The sequence below is a fragment of the Pagrus pagrus genome (assembly GCF_965226575.1).
Source record: "Pagrus pagrus genome assembly, chromosome: 20".
In the NCBI taxonomy this organism is placed as follows: domain Eukaryota; kingdom Metazoa; phylum Chordata; class Actinopteri; order Spariformes; family Sparidae; genus Pagrus; species Pagrus pagrus.
In genome coordinates, this window is record NC_140207.1 from 15,391,734 (window position 1) to 15,409,333 (window position 17,600).

At 41.6% G+C, this 17,600-nt stretch overlaps 1 protein-coding gene across 7 annotated transcripts in view; it reads right to left on the reverse strand.

Moving 5' to 3' along the window:
* The window catches only part of relch (RAB11 binding and LisH domain, coiled-coil and HEAT repeat containing), a 34,544-nt gene that overhangs the window by 15,177 nt on the left and 1,767 nt on the right, over positions 1–17,600 (reverse strand). For 3 of the 7 annotated variants that reach the window (XR_014621216.1, XM_084341039.1, XM_084341038.1), the window contains exons 2-17: positions 12,941–13,030; positions 10,164–10,235; positions 9,966–10,021; positions 9,689–9,802; positions 9,178–9,372; positions 8,474–8,568; positions 7,771–7,903; positions 7,427–7,584; positions 6,587–6,662; positions 6,405–6,500; positions 5,271–5,294; positions 2,119–2,231; positions 1,189–1,279; positions 543–614; positions 305–445; positions 7–171 (exon numbers count right to left, since the gene is read on the reverse strand). Coding sequence is in view for 6 of the 7 variants with exons in the window: in XM_084341039.1 (XP_084197165.1) it covers positions 7–171; positions 305–445; positions 543–614; positions 1,189–1,279; positions 2,119–2,231; positions 5,271–5,294; positions 6,405–6,500; positions 6,587–6,662; positions 7,427–7,584; positions 7,771–7,903; positions 8,474–8,568; positions 9,178–9,372; positions 9,689–9,802; positions 9,966–10,021; positions 10,164–10,235; positions 12,941–13,030 (1,691 nt within the window). In the remaining variant the exon portion in view is untranslated. The remainder of the gene's footprint in view (positions 1–6; positions 172–304; positions 446–542; positions 615–1,188; positions 1,280–2,118; positions 2,232–5,270; positions 5,295–6,404; positions 6,501–6,586; positions 6,663–7,426; positions 7,585–7,770; positions 7,904–8,473; positions 8,569–9,177; positions 9,373–9,688; positions 9,803–9,965; positions 10,022–10,163; positions 10,236–12,940; positions 13,031–17,600) is intronic. The other 4 variants (XM_084341042.1, XM_084341041.1, XM_084341040.1 and 1 more) reach the window with 3 other exon arrangements.

Sequence of the window (17,600 nt, forward strand, 5' to 3'; positions counted from 1 at the left end):
ACTTACCATAAGTAGTTTCTCTATACGTGCCAACAGAGAAGGGATTAGTGCAGTTTGCAGGGTGCCCAGCTCTGTGGTCCAGGCAGCAAAGGCGGGAATGAAGACCTGGTGGACTGCACTGACCACCCGCTCTGATGGGTCACTGAGTGACAGCAGCATCAGCTCAAAACCCTGGAAGAAGCACACAAAGTCACAAAGACTGACAAAAGAGGAGCATGGAGATTTAGCCACGACAGCAGGAGGAAACTGACTAAAAATAATAATTAGAAACAGATACAACATCTGTTATCTGTATAACACATACCTGGGAGTACTTATCAGGGTCATCTATATAACCCATGATAATACCCAGACTCTTGACCACAGCCTCTCTGACCATGTCAGCCTTGTCCTCAGCGAGCATCTGCTGCAACATGGACAACACCAAGGAGCTCCGGATCTCCTTCTGCAGACACAGAAAGCGGGACAGACGGAGAACTCATTCATATTTTATTCCTCTACATAAATCCCTTTTTAATTTTGTATGAACAATATGTTCTTACAGGCAGGTATGGTGCTAAGGCTCCACAGGACTCTGCCACTAACAATCGTCTCTCTGGATATTTGTGGTTAATCTGCAGAAGAGGAAAACAACATTTAGAGGAGAATTAGTGTTGGAAGAAACACATGGAACAGAAGTTGAAAGGAGGCGAGAAGTAGACTGGAGGGCAGCCACCGTGGAACAAAAACAAGGCATGTATCGTCAACATGCTGACCCTGTGGAAACCGCTACTGGTCTCGCTGTCAGATTCTCAGCCTCCAAACTGCTGGCAGCTGTTGTTGCCATAAATGTGTTGCATGCGGTGAAACAGGTGGCAATGAAAACAAAACTGATATCGCCTTTAATTCAGGGACACCTAAATATCGTTGAATGGAAATTTTGTGCATTAGAGCTTTGAGTGTTTCTTGCAGAACAGATGTTATTTTTCTTTTTACATACACAAGAGAGAAAGTGAAAACAACAAAAACAGACACGGTTAATATTATTTCTCTAGCCTTTTACTGAAATAGAACAGAAAAAAAAGGGTCACAGACACCTTAGGGGAAAAAAAAACAAACAAGAGTAGGCAAAGCACTTTTTGTATTACCATAGAGAATCAGTGACAGTATATTCAATAACAATGGCCACCTGCAGAGTGTGCACCGTACCTGTTCCCAGCACTGAGGAAGTAGTTCAGCCTCGACACGCGTGGGGCCCACGTGCCTCGCAAACGCAACACATCCTGTCAAGATCATTTGTCTTTGGAAACACACACACACAGAGACATAGAAGAACACACTGCTGGATTAACAGATCTGGTAGTTAGCATTTTGTTAAATAATTGAAATATGTGTTTAAAAGCCAGATTGCCGCTAAAATAAATTAATCTGAAACAGCACTACTTTGGATCTGATGCAGCTGACTCTCTCTCTCTCTGCTGTCCCACTAAATGTCCCGCCCACAACACTATCTGATTGGTTAGTCACATTTCAAGTAATGGCTTATCACCAGTGCGTAATCTGAACCTGAATCTACGAAGTAACTAGTAACTAAAGTTATTTTTTTGTGGCTCCAGAGGAAGCTGCAGGTTATCTCATAAGTTTCCTCCAGTAATGTCACTCAGTGGCTAAATGGCATTATGGGTGATGTAAGTACCAGGTTTTGAAAAGCAGTCCACTGGTTTAGCATTGTGCACCTATAACAATATATAATATTGATACAACAGATGAAGTTATACCCCAGTTTTACTCCATGCATTCTTCTTCCTTTTCAAAACCTGGCACACATAATACCCATAATGCAATTTAGCTGGTGAGTGACATCACTAGAGGCAATTTATTAGATTACATGCAGCTTCCTCTGGAGCCATAAAAGGCTTTATACAACTTTTTCACATAAGCAGTAGTACTACGTTCATGTAGACACACTTCAAAGTGTAAAACTGAGGAATTGGATACCCTTTAACTACAGTACTTAGTTACATTCCATCACTGGATATTCAAAACACTTTTACTGCAAATGTATATCAGTTCAAAATATCTGTTATTGGTCTCCTTAATCCCAGCGATCGTTATCTGCCCTGAAAAATCCATACACACCTCTGCTCATCATCCGGTCTCTTGATTAGATTAAAGAGGATGTGGAGGAGCTGGTCTCTCTCTTTAGGCTCTGGGTGAAGGCAGGCGGTGCACAATATGAGTGGGATCAACTCCTGAAGGAGAAAACAAAGACAGAAAAGACAGAGAGAAGAGGCATCAGTTCAGATGACTCTGCAAAAGGAGGGTGAGGTTGAAACACACAGGGAGAGGTTGGTAGCAGTCAAGCAGGCCTGAGAGTCTATGAAGAACAGGGGACAGGAAAGGGGGAGAAGGTGTTTATTAAAAAGAGGAGAGAAAATGGGAAAGTCACATGGAGAGGAAACAAAGGGGGGTCAACTTTGAAACCAACAGGAGTCTGTCAACACCGGTGGAAACATGCTTACCTTCAATACCTCATTGGTGTCATACCTTGACTCATTTGGCTTTGGAGTTACGCACATACAATTAGAACCACATACTGGAGAGAAATAGTGCATGCACACACCCAGAGACAGCTGCATATAGACGCACACACATATACCTACTGCACTAGTTCCCCTACTACAACGCAGCTCTATCCCAGAGTTCACACAGAGTTTATAGACCTTCCAGCCAGAGGGGAGAGAGCTCAGCTGCCCTTGATACAGGGCCTCCATGGCCAAATTGTGGTCAGCCCTAAATTCCCGCCACACACACCCAAATTAGAGAGTGCATACAGAGTTAAAAATATGTTTTTTTTCAAACAAACTCTGCTTTTTTTTCCAGGAAGATATCGTATGTTCCTGCCAAGTGCTGGAAGAACGAGCAAAACCCCAACGCTGGATGGACACATGGGCCTGACAGAGACACTTGGGTAAAGATAGGCTGTGATGAGTCACTCGCACGACGCTGGACAAACCCTCTGAAGTCAGTGCCATGTTGGCTATCTTCTAAAAAGTAAAAATTATGGCATTTAAGAATCAGAGGGCCATTTTAAGCGGTTACATGAAGAGTTCAGTATGGGTGAAAACAGTTCAAGCGTCAAAATGCTGCAAAAACCTTCGAATTAACTAAATTCAGCCCAATTTAACCGTCAAATTCAATAATCTTCTGCCCTGGCTTTTGAAAATACCATATATCCTCACAAGAGACATTTTTGGAGACTAAGCAGCATTGGCCTGATAAAGCACATAAAGGAATTCATAAACAGAACACATCAGAAAAGCCAGAAGCCATGCTGACGCTGTTCTATTTCTGTGTGAACTCCTGTGCTTCTGATGTGAAGACTCCTTCAGGAGGTTAAACATCTGACCAGTCCTGGATAAACATTGTGGGCAGGTAGAGTGGACAGCACGACGCCAGGACCCAGAGGCCAGGGGGCCAGATGATTTACTTCAAGGAGCAGCGCTACTGTAAAATTGCAGGCCAAGGACCACTAGGTGCAAGAAGCTGTGACAATTAACCAATTGAAAGAAAATAAATGACCAACTATTTTGATTATCGATTAATGATTTAAGTCACTTTTCTAGCTTTTTTCTGCCATTTATGAAGTAAATGAAGAGTCTCTTGGTTTTGGACTGGTGGTTTGACTTGCTGCATAGGCCTCCCTCCACCAGAGATCTATTCCTTTCGATCCTTTTTCCTTTTGTTTTTATGCCTGATGTCCGTTATTTGAGTCACACCTTAATCTTTCATCCTTTCTCTTAAAACAGTCCTGACAAAACTTTCAGCGTTTGTTTGCCAGTAGTTCGTTAAAGATCAGTTAATCTGGCCAGCAGAAAAAGGAAGTCATTGATTAAAGCCTGTATTTACTCTCTTTGTAATGACACCGCTTCTTGGAAATAACTAGACAAACCGTTTACTGTATATTAAATGGAATAAGGGAAATAGTTCTGAAGCAAATTACCAAAAATTAAGCCTTTATCTCCGAAAGTAAAAGTAAAATTCAAGTAATGCAGAGCTATAAAACAAATGCACAGCACATTAAGTGCAGCGCTGTATATTGACGAAAAACATCATGTTTAATGATTTACAGTCTCTGATAATACAGCCAGGTGGCAGGCAGAGTTTCGATGCATCATTTCACCGTTTCAAGTCAAAAGCTTTTTGTTCTTAAGTGGGTGTCACTTTCAAACAAGGTGTGTCTCCAGGGTCGTGGCAGTTAGAACGCTTTGAGATGCAAGATGGAGGTGTGAGCAGCTGTGTGTGTACGCAGTGTCATGCTCGGTGAACTTAACGGACTAGTGCAAAGTCCACACAGCTCAAGAAGGACCCAGAGCCTCGGTTTTAATTCTTCACCCTCACCTCCTCTCAGCTTGTTTATCTTGATCTTGCAGAGAGATTGAGTTCTCGAGAACTGTGGTGACTTTATTAGAATAACATCACCATAATGATATGCAAAGCAGCCTGACTGAGAACTACTCCAACCAGACTTACCTCTTTCAAAAACTCCTTTCTGTGTTTTATCAAGTTCAAAAATCTGTGTGCAAAATTCAGGCGTACACATGAAGACACACACAGACACAAATTGCATGCAAGCAGTTATGTGTAGATAGGACACCTGTGCAGGTGTATGCATTACGGCTTGGAAGTATTAATACCTTGTTAATGCCTAAACCAATGAAAAAACATCTCCTTCCCTTATCTCCTCGGGAGAAATTAACATTCGAATTGGGAAAACAAAAGCAAACATTTCCCTCAACAGTTCTGGGAAGAATGCAGATCTACATTAGGTTCTTGCTGCAGACATCATAAGTTAAAAAAACACTTTAGTCATAAGAATAAAGCATAAAACTACTTTTAAATAAGCTTCTAGAAAACGTTATCAGATTAATTTGTAAGATAACTCAAGAGCTGCAGCAAATAAAACAGACAAGGAACCAATGAGAAAAGGGTAAATATACACAGTACATGACCCATCTCGGGCTAAAACTGCATAACCTAGGCCATCACTGCATACATAGCTTGGCTACAAACCTATTTTTGTATTTACTTTCATGACAATGCGAGATATCTTAAGAATTAGCACTATCCTCTGATGTCAGAGTTACTGCTAATCAAAAAATAATAATAATTCTAGCAAGTCAGACCTTATATGGCAGCAGTTGTAGCCAACAGGAGCTGGGCAATAGTAATATACTTTTTGGTCTACAGGTCATGTGAGAACCATGCAGATGAGTGCGTGAAAGACTCACCTGGCAAAGATGTGCAACCATTCTCTAGAAGAGAGGCATGCATGAGAGTGAGAGAATGAGTGAGACGAAAAGAGAAGAATAAAAAATAAAACCAGTGAAGGCAAAAAAGGACAGCAAACGTGACTGCGTGGGGGACAAAAGACGATGAACACTGGTGACAACAAATGCCATCAGACAAAGAAGGTGGAATTTCCAATCAATAGATAGACACACATCAGCTTGGTATTAGAAGACTACTGTATGTTTAGCACTCTTAATGAGCTCTTTATTCATACATCTTGCTGGCAAGGACAACAAAGATAAAGGTGCTATGTGCATCTTTAGTACATTAGGCTAATAGGCACAGTATGTGATTTCTGCCCCTACGGGGTCTCTGAATCAAAACACTGACAACAGATGACGTTGTGAAGTAGCATGGGATCATGGGAGTTGTTGTCTCCTTTTTGTAAATTAGCAGCGGTGTTGATGAATATGAATAATAGCATTCCATCACGCAATTCAGACAATAGTAAACAACAGAGTGGCTAGTTAGCTAGCTCACTGACTTCCTTCCTCACTCTCTTTAGTATCGTCTGGTGTTTCCTGACTAGAGGGGGGAAATGGGAGATGACACCAATGACAGGTGACAAAATTAAACGCACCGTTAACCTGAATAAGATTTCTCTGGGTTTGAACAGAAACATTTGGGATAATGTCAGCACACAACTTTTTAATATGGATATATCGTAATCTTATATCTAGCCTATATCTCACTATAGATTTTGACTATCCACTTTTTCACAAGGATCGTGGAAATCAACTACATTCATTGCATAATATGTGTTATACTGACATTATCTCGACATAAATTTTTAGTTTCATGATTAAACACGCTGACAAGTGATTATGCTGCACATAGCAGATTTAACCAGGTTGTTTAGACTCTGTTCACTGCCCGTCAATAAGGACAGAGTTTGGTTGTAGATGACTGTGTCCTCTGCATCTCTTCCCAAATGTTCACCCTGCTTCGCCTTGCTGCTGTGTGTGTATCTATTTGGACACTAAGAGAAGAAGCCTGTGATGATGATGACAATCATGAGAGGGATACAGTGAGGAGAGGCAGATGACCAGGAGGAGCAGCAGAAGAGGGGTTACCTCTCGTTTAGCAAGGAGGACATTAGGGACGATGTGAGGGAGGCAGCGGCCCAGCATCAGCATCACACTCTCCTCGCTGTCTGCTATGCGTGACACCTGAAAATCAGAGACATTATCATTGATTGTGTTATCATGAAGGTAAAGCTTTTACTGCGTCTTCATGATAGAGCATGTGCGCTGACCTCTGCTCCCAGGCGGCTGTCGGAGCACATTCTGCAGAAGGACAGCAGGGCTTGCAGGAAGGCCGGAGATAACTTCCTGTGACACCACAAACAACAACAGACCAAAACAGTGACTTCAGTCTGGACCGCTTAATCTGTGCGCCACAACTGGAGATCGCCCGACCACTGAATGATTGAGGCCTGGACCGGGCCAGCCTGCCAGAGAGCTTAGTGCTGCCACTCTCCCATGTCACTGCTGTGTATTTCAGTAAATGTTGAAAAAAAAAATATCTAAAGATAGATGGTGTTTGACTACAGGACAATACAGCAGCACTGGCTCCAGCTCAAAAGCAGATGATGCCTTACTGTATGGGCCACTTGATTTCTGGAAGTGCAAATGTATCTAAATTTATATGAGGGTATATTGGAAACACAGCATTCCATTGACCAGATCATTTATTAGTTGTAGGTGCACTAAACAACATGGGTGGGATGGTGGTAAGAAGTGTTTATACATGATCAAAAGTCAAAGGTTCACTTCCCACAAGGACCGCTTCATGCTCTGAGGAAAGTAAGTAGGTTACATTTTGACACAAGAGGGCAGCAATTCGCCTAATATGGTGTGTTGTGTTGCCCATAGACTGGTAACTACCTCCATCTAGTGGCTACTTTCTGTAACTGCACTGAGATGAGCTTATTCAAGTTACTTACAGATAAATACAGCATTATTAACACAACGATTATCATTTTGTCTATTTATATCTTTCTATGCATGATGCATATACAAATTTTTAAGGGATAGTTTGATAGTTGAAAGTTTACATTTGTTCAGGTTTTCTGCACGTCTCTGTTTTCACTCACCTGTTTGGTTGATCAAACTGGACGGGAGGCCGACTCTTAAGCTTGTTGAGGGACTGCAGGTGGGGATGTGATGTGTTCTGAGTAGCGGGGGGGTCCAGGTCTGTTTCAGGCTCTGAACCCCCTCGAATGTCCAGATACTTGCCGTTATCTGTAGGAGGCTGAGAGGAAGACTAGATTAAGTCTATAGGCTTAATGGCTTCTGTAAAACTTCATCAGGAAACCTGCATATACACTAGAAGAATTTAAATTTATTGCAGGACTTTTTTTTTTATTGCAGGACACTAGTACTAAAAACACGGTACAAATGACATATTGTGTGTTACATATTGACACCGGCCACATACCACAGAGAGAGGGTCAGTGGAGGAAATGTTGGTGGTGGAGCAGGAGGAGGAGGGGTTGGATGCATTCTGGGAGCCCAGGTCCAAAGTGGCCGGAGGTGGGGAGGAGACAGTCCTCTTCAGTGTCTGAATCTCACTGCGAGGTGGGGAAAGGGGAGACCGGAGATGTCGTGTTCAGAAAACACTAAAGTGACGTAGCCTTCTCCCAACCAACAGTACTGTTGGAGCACTTCAGTGAAATGGCTCAACAATTTTGGATTGTGGTAAAGTAAATTTGTCTACATCTCGATGGTAGCAATTAAAGATTCCACATGGAAGGAAAAGAAGTTTCACTAATGCATCAAAGCAGAGTTTCGTCTGTAATTTTATGCAACAGCTGGCTTTCCATACTGGTTCTACCACGTGGCCTGTTATGGTCACAGTCATGGTTATAATGCGGACTGAAGTGCTGGAAACATTTTTCGACTTTGATGGATGAATGTTCTTATTGTAAAGGCTTGTAACTGCTATGAATAGACGGAATAGTTTCAGCATCATAGCATACCAACAGTGGTCATGTGATAAATAATATATAGCACCACACTGCAGGCAGTATCTCAGCCAGTCTTACATACTGACTTGTTAATCAGAATATACATTATTATAATACAGGCTTATTATTAGATTCCTACATCCAGCTGATATATGAGCACAAACATGCACTCACCTCTGCAGTTTCTTGATCTGCTCAGCTAGGCTCTGCTTCTCATTGTTGAGGAGGCTTATCTGGTACTCCAACTCTTGGACGACTTCTGTCTGCTGCTACAGATGGAAAAAAAGATTATACAGACACTTTATTACCTCAGCTCAAGGTAGGTGGTCCAAAAGTTCGAAAGTCTTGGTTAATATCTTGGACCTCACTGAAAGGGTGTCCACTTTTCATTCATTTCCACATCCCTTATGAAACGATGTGAAAGTAGAGGTGGAAATTTACTTTTTTATCATCACGATCATTGTAGTTCTGTAGACCACCTCCACTGTTACCGGGATGATGAGTCAAAAGCAACTGACCTTCACTTAAAAGCATGTGTGAATGCATTTTCTTTTTAGCTAGTCTCTGTCTACTAAGAAACTATAACTCATACAAATAAATAAGGGCTGCATTTCTCTCATAATGGAATAGCCAATTTTCTGATTACATAGCTTTTGAAGCTATTAAAATCAGGATGATTTACCAAACAAGCATGTTTTCCTACAACTGGAGAATGAGATGCGTAGGCCAGGACATCTCTGCAGACCTACAGTACTTCATTTAATGCTCACTCACTAAGATAAAGCAAGAAATCCAACCTAGATTCGAGGTACAGGTGATGAGGACCTGTACATTGATGAATTACACCCATAGATGTACATACACACCCCCACACAAACCTGCTGTGAGAGGTCAGGCTTCTTCGGGGGATCTTGGGCGATGCAGTTTCCGGGAAGATCGCCAAAATCCACCTCTACTGACACATCAGCTGTGTCCCGAGGAGAAGGGAGGGGGGTGCCACAGTTCCTGTAGAGCTGCAACAGGTCGGGGGGTTTTGGGATGTTGAGGCCGACATCATCCCACAACTCAAAGTCCTGGAAACAGAAAAAAGACAATACTAATGTGTGGCAGTAATGGGGGTGTTCTCTGCATAGATTAAGCAGAACACAATGCAAGCTCAGAACAGGACAGCTGATCTGAGTTGTTGAATTTATTTATGGTCACATGACCCTACCAGTGCTCTTAGACTTGTATGCATGAGTGCCCTCATGCATACAAGTCTGACACCTCCTATTCTGCCTTAGCGATAAAAAGACTTTGCATTAAAAAGCAGGCAGGAATAAATGATAAAACAGGTTCATTCCTTTAAGACATTCTTTAAAACATGTGCCAGCACAGAAAAATCTTTACCTGATCATCATTTTCATCAGAGAAGGTGATGGATGAGAGTTTGTATTCATTTTTCAATAAATATTCATTCACAAGGAAGTTTAAGGCTCTTTTCTCCAGTGGGCGTATAGGCTCCTGAGGTAGAGAGCAAAGAGAAGCTGTGAAATGATTCACTCAAGGCCGAGCAGTGATAACATCACAGGGGGTTTAAAGGAACACATCTAATCTCTCGACTCATTTGAGAAGAGGGAAGAATTTCACATATCTTTTCATTTCAAACACTTAAAAGATTCCCCACCTGAATTTCAGGACTTGACTTGAAGTTTTTTCTCTCCTGAGAGGGCACTTCGCTCTCTGAGAAATTGAGAAGATATTAGATGAGTTTAAAATGGCGCTGAGCTTTAATCATCTAGAGGAATTCTCTTAGGGAAAAAAAGACAGAAAAGCTGTAACAAAAGAGGGTTCAGGTGGAGAAGAAGTTAAAAGTACGCCACACCTGCTGCCTGAGTCAAGTTGGCGCGCAGAGCCTGAATGGTCTCCTTTGCTTTCCGTAGCTCAAACTCCAGCACTGGACAGGAAGTGACAACACACACACACACGCACACACAGGAAGTGCATACAACCAAAGACAGGGAACAAACAAACAAAACAAAGATGGGCATGAAAAACAAAACGACCACACGAAAGATCGTAAGAGTCATAAAACAAAACAACAAAAAAGGATGCATGCAAATCATGGGTCTAAGGAACACATGCAGCAGAGGATCATGGTAAAGCCGGCTGGATGACAAGTGTGTGTAATGCATTGAGACACTTGGTACTCAATGGTAGGATTTCCTGCCCTCATTTTCCTCCCATTAATAGCACTGATTTAAAAAATTTACTTCATTTGTAGCTTTGGTGAGCAAATTTACACAAGCTACTGAAATGTAGCCTTGTTAATCTAGGAGCTGTCTGACAAAGGATTTTTTCCAGGCAAATGACTTACTAACAAGCAATTCAATCATCTGGTTTCAAGCCACTCAAAGGACAGCCACTGCTCAGGTTTTTACCTCTGAATAGTTTAGCCCATTACACTATGTACAACAATGTCATTCAGAACAAGGTAGGTTACAGTTTTAGACATGTTTTCATGAAAAAAACACAATTCAGAATAACTAAGCCGTTTCTGACATCTTATACAATCAGAAGCAGCAGACATTTGGGGTTCAAATGTTGATTCGTACATTAATATTTCAAAGGCTAAACTAACACTGAATAAAGAAAAAGAACACACAGATTCTTAAACACGTTAGATAGAGAGAAAAAAAAAAACACACGCAAAAAAGTAAGAAGCGATGGAGCAGGAAAACTATGTTGCATAGCTGTGCACTGAAAATCTGTCATCTGATCTGTTCCTGTTGACCCCATAAGCTGTCGTCTAATATTGAGGACTGTGGTTCATTCTGTTTTATTTAAAGAACTTGATATACCAGCATGGGAAATGCAAAAAGCAGGTAAAAAGTCGCTTCAATATTAATTGCAAGCAACATTATATAATTTCCTGTAATGCTGTTGTCAATTTCCAGTTTCCACTACTTAAGAATATTAATATTTCTGTAAAAGGAAATTTCATCAACTCATTTTTTTGGGCCAAATCCACTCACTCTCGCTCCATCATCTCCAATCTTTCCAGCAGATTGAGAGTGCACAGGATGCAAGCGCAACAAAATGGAAAACTGAATAACGGGGAGATTTATAAAAAAATAAAAATAAAAAAAAAAAGCAAAAAGCTAGTCTGGATGGAGTGACTTGTCCAGTATAGTTCACTGGGGTTTGATCAACGTCAGGAGAAAGCCAGAAAACCCAGAGTCAGACAGCTGGGGGCAGGCATCAGGACGGGCGGGGGGATGAGAGTGGGGGTGGGTGAAGAAGAGGGGAGAGAGGAGGGGGAAGGTGCCAATTTGGCAGAGTGGGCTGTGTGTGAATAATAGTCATTTAAATAAAAAAGATGCAGAATTTGTAGTTTGGAGCACTGAACCAACATCTCTGCTGCATGGTTTTAAATGCGCCCTTACTATGCATTAATGTACAGTATGTCTGACAAAAGCCCCGAACGATGAGCAAGCTGAGGCGATCTACTGGACCAATCCCAAAGCTTTTGTTAAGGATGAAATATATACACACCAGAATATGTAAACAGGTTTTGGTTTAAAAATTCCCCATTTAGACCCTTAAATATTTATAATTTATGACATGTCAACATTACCTTTACGATAAAGGAAAACACCCTTATTCTCATGCTTAGCAGTCATTTACAGTACAGAGGGAAACAAATGAAAAAGCATACAGTATGTCCATCTGACAGTTATGGATTGGGACTTTTCAGTCGTCGTCGTTTTTCGACACTTACCGACCAAATGGGTGGATGACTACAGAAAGCTGGTAATGAATAATGTTAACCACTGTAATATGCATAGTGTGCAGGGCTAAAAAGTTTTTTCATGTTGGCGATTACGAAATAGAAAGATGAAAACAGGAGGCAGATTAAGGTAACATAATAATATAAATGATCCCTTCATGACAGCACTGTCCCCTCTGCAGTAAAGTCTTATTCATCTGTTTCTTTCCCTTTAGTCAAAGTGTAAAAAACACTCTTCGCACAACATCTGAGAACCGACAGAGTTACTTGTAATGGAGCAACTGCTCTTAAAACCAGCGTTCTGTGATGAGGTGCCGCCGACGTCAAACTCGACTGTTAATGTGCTTGGCTCAAACTATCTAATGGTGTGTCACGACAGAGCCGCAGGGGGGAGGGGGGTGTGTGATTTCAAACAATGCTGAGACAGGTCCTATTACCAAAAATAACCACAGACTGACTCGACAATGTGACAGTTGATGGGAGGAGGCAGGGAAGCGGTTGAAATACGTATTCTGTTAATTGACTTCATTTCTACCTGGATGGTTTAAAAACTCTATGGCAACGAAACAGCACGTATGACAGTGTGAAAACTGTGTGACACTTTTTGCTCATTATTTTATCATCAGGATGAAAGCAGCTTTTGGACAGCTGTGCCACTGTGACAACATCAGCATTAAAACAGATTTTAATTTTGTAGTGACAAGGATTTCACAGAGATCACTATTACACAGGCTGTGATGCAGCAGTAAGGCGTTATTCCCTGTTTCTACGCCACCCTCCAATTATGTCACTGTCTATTCTCTGGATCTTTTATTTCGCCAAGGTAAGCTGGATTCTCTTGCTATCCGCCCGGACAGTATGGTTCATCTTACCTGCCACCCGCTCGTCCGACTCTCGGTTGCCGTCATCTGAGTAACGGGCAAAGTCCAGAGAGTCCAAGGTGCTGATGCTTCCTGCTCGATCTGAACAGAGACAGAGATGGAGACAACGGTGAGACAAGTATACAATCACTTAACCGCACAGCTGGATAAGTCTGCTGTCGAGCTGCTCACAGTGCTCAAAAGTGTGACTGATCCTCCAAAAATGTTGCTTCATAAGGACAAGGTCATCTGTGCAACAGTAGGCCCGCTGCGGTAGGGATCAAGTACTTTGCTAAAGGCTGGACGCATGCTGACAACGTGCTTGAGCAAAAGGATGCTGACTCAACACTAGGCCACACTTCTACAAAACACATGGAAACTTTATTAAATTCAGCTAAAAGCAGAGACCTTTAAAAGCCTGTGTGGGAAGGTTACACTTCAGCCAAGAAACATATGAGTCACTGCACATGGGGGAAAACAAATCAATCATAAAATGTTAACTTTGCTTCATGGAAACACCCATTTCCAGACAAACACCTCCAAACAAACAGGCTTACATCGGAGTACAGCGACGCCAAAAGTATTGTTCACCCAAACGACAGATAAAGCTGATACATAAGCATACCTGTACTCCTAGCTAGGCTGGCCTCGTAGCTTAGCCAATGGTGTTAGTTTTCCTCCACTGCAACACAAGCGCAAGATTGGCCTATTTATTCTCTGATATCCAGATACAGTGGAAGGTCAAGCCAAATGTGGCGTGTAGGCTAGGTTTAAGACCATCGCATGCTTTGCTTTGCAGAGCTTAAGAGCAGTGAGTGTGAGTAATTAAGATGAGAATAAAATCATTGTTGGTGCAGAATGTGGGTATTTCATTTAGTAAAGACACACTGGAGGTCGAGACCTTTGGCTTTTTGGTTACACTTAACAATTCAAAAGAGTATCACTGCGTCATCAGTGTGTGTGTGAGTGTGTGTGATGCTTTTTATTACAATAGACCGTAAAACCTTAACTTTGGGGAGAAAAGCATTTATACTTACGGTTGTTTCGCTTGATTTGTTCAAAATTTAAGATTATTCTTCAACGTTTGACCCTCAGTCCTATGAGTGTACAGTGAGAGTGTTTCTGCATTGGCTGTGAGTGTGTGTGTGTGTGTGTGTGTGTGTGTGTGTGTGTGTGTGTGTGTGTGTGTCAATGTTCTGTCATGCTGACATCACGTTAACCCCCTTTCCTGCGGAGAATGCTTCTAACTGTGCTTACTTCCTGATCATGTGTGAGGATGTTTGCTGTAAATTGTTGCAATCTATTTGGTGAATCAGTGGATTATTGTGCATGTGTTTACATGCATGTGAGTGTGCATGCACAGATGTCTTTTGTGTGTGTGTGTCTAATTTGCTTAAAAAAAACAAACAAGTATTACTTCGTGGCTGACCTTTCAGCCTGTGTGCCTGTGGCGTGTTTTGTCTGGACTGTAATCGATCTGACACCTCTTCCCTGCACTCCTGCTGCTGGGTATGCACAGTGTCTCTCTATGCTCTTGAGTGCATGAATGTCACCATCTTACATTTGCAAGACACGCTTCAGTAAGCCAAATGGGCCCTTATTTGCTGAATTAATCAAGCCTCATTGTCTCTCGGGTAGTTTTTAATGGAAATACAAATTTTACAAAAACAATTGGGAGGCCAACGGGAGCTTTTTAGGGAAAAGGGAAAATGAAGACTACCATGATGACGGACAGTTTTTCTGCTTTTGCAAGTAGAAAACCAAAGCAAATAAACAAGAGACAGGGAGCGAAGCAAGAGTTTAGTCTGAGAACAAAGAGATATGTTTAAAAGGAGCTGATACAAATACAGACAAGACAGGACTGATTGTCAGGAGGAGGTCGCGAACAAGCTATCATTTTAATGGGCGGAATGTTTTGGCAAGACTGTCAACTATTAAGAGAATATAAAAGGGATGAAACAATGGGGCACGAATCATAAAGGATGCACGAATGCACGCATCGCACAATATCCCAATTATGAAAATATATTCAAAAGTAAAAAATGAATGAGACCTTGTATAATGTGGAACATGGGTATAATTCAAAATCACACATATCCTATGTGTAACTGAACTAGGCTGTTATCTTTATCTGCAAATATGAATGTCATGCATGAAGGTAATCGTAGGTGGGTAATAAATTGGTGTGACTAAACATTAATAATAGAATCTATGGAACATATTCATAATGCTTATTCAGTTTCAAATTCAAAAATGTGATAGGGTTCCACACAATGATAGCCAATGTCCTGGGTTAGCCCACTGAAGAAAGAAATATACACATGCACATACACACACATACTGTATCCATGAAGACACACACAAACACAGAGGTTAATGAAAGGCAGGGAGTTATGACCGGGCACCCAGTCGGAGCCGGTCCAGAACTACATGGAGCTTCGCCAACACTCCGACAATATCATTAAACTCCTTCACACACAATACCAACTCCCTGCCCCAGACAGAGAAAAGGATGGATTGACATTATAAAGTAGGGAAAAAAGTCAGATTGGGGGCCAGCTACAGTAGAATTGTTTGGACAGCCCGACAATGACTACGTCTGAATTTTGATCGTATAAAGTCTAATGGTGTTAAAAACCTAAATGTTGTATAGTAAGGGATGTGGTGTGTGGTTGACCTGGATTGCCTTTGTGCCAAATTTTAAAATTCGTAACAAGAGAGCACATAAATAGTGGTGACAAACAAACTAAACTAGAATTTCTCATGTGAAGCTGCTTTGAAGTAGCAGATGCCTACAACTACATATAAACTTTCAGATTGTTGTCCTGAGATGATATGCACTTATCCTGTATCATGTGTGCAAACCACACAAACTCTTTAAATGTGGCAGCTTACAGTCAACCTCGTGCTTGGCAATTTAAGTGACTTCCATGCTACCTTAAAAGCTCCTCGCATCATATGAGCAAATAACTATACCTGACAAGCCAATGATAGGCGGAGAGAGGGGCTCATTCATGCTTCCTTGCTGCAAATTAGCAAGCTGGTGAGAGATGCCTTGCTGTGTCATATGGCACAGAGCAACAGCTGCAAATATGATGCTGCTTGTAGCACAGCCATTATCCATGCAAACGCTCACTGCAATTAACAGCTTCCAGCTAACAGCCACCAGTCGTGTATTTATAATGATCGCATTAATGAGAACAATTGTATTAAATTATATTAAAGCATTGTTTCTAGCACTACAGCACATGGGTGTTAGGGTGTTAACAGTCCTTAATAGTCACACTGTTAACAGTAAGGTAGCCAACAGAATGTGTTGCCACTGTTTGAACAATTATATTGGAAATTGGCAGCTTAAACGGCCAGCTGCTCTGTCAACAACAGAAGACAGCAGACATCTGATCACCCTCCTCAACAAATACTTAACTATCTTTTGTCCTGCAAACATGAGGAAAAAGATCATTCCAGTGATCACATGAGGTCATGGCTATCAGATTATGCTGGAAAGAAAAGAGACATTGCCCCGGACTGAGGCCATCGCTTTCTCTCTTGTCATCTCACGTCAGCTGCTTCATATTTTGCCCATCTGCATATGGTAGATTTGACTTATCAGGAGTCAAGGCTTACATATTTTTAATTACCTTTACTCTCATCAGCAGCTGCTAAGTCAGATATTACTGTTTCTCCATGACCTTCCTGTCAGCGTCACAACAGGGGAGCTGTCATGTCCTGTCATGCTTTTCAAACACATCATCATAAAACATTCATCCTGTTACCATGCTCCAAACCTTTGGGGGTTGGTATGATAATGCACCCAGCAGACCTTTGCAACACATAGCTAACATTTTATTGTTACTGCTTTGGTCTGTGGATATATAGTCAGTCTACCTGAGTATTTAATTGTAAAGGGTGTGGTTTCATTCTGGCAAGGGTTCCAGCGAATCTGACTAGCTGCCATCTACTATCTGCTAAAGCTAGCCTCAGACTAGTTTCAGTCATAGTTACACATTATTGTCCATTTCTACAATATCTAAAATAGGGAATGGAAATCTTCTGATCAGAAAAAACAAATCTGTTTAAATTACAATTACAATGCCGCTGTCATGACATATGAACACCCTGAGGCATTTGTAAACTAAAACACTGATTTGAAACCTGGAATTGATGAGGAGCAATGCCGCGAATGAATGACTAAAATGACCCCGCTGCACGGCTGCTAAATTCTGTGACAGGAAACGCAACCCACTCTGCCTTGATTCTGACAGCACGTGCCAGAGCCATATCTAGCAGATACCGAAAGCAATATGAATTCTCTTAATTTGAAACTACAGCACGAGTAGCAAATCACACCCACTGGTGCGATATGGCACTTGGATCATCGACGAGATGCATAGAGCATCTGCTCGGTAAAACATGATAAAATACCAAATTCTTCATTTGTTGGTGTTGGTTTGGGGTGTAGGTTTTACTCAATTCAATCCACAGCCTCAGGGGCATCCTGCCTGCATGTCTCTGACTGTTCAAAAGATAGGGTGGGTGTGTCACTGACATCGTTGCCATCCTTTCTCTCCTGGATCTAAGATAAATATACTTTGACGATCCAATCACTGTAGTGGAGAATACCAAGCTGAGTCATGTCCATTAAAACCTCAGAGTCATTTAGAGGATCCAA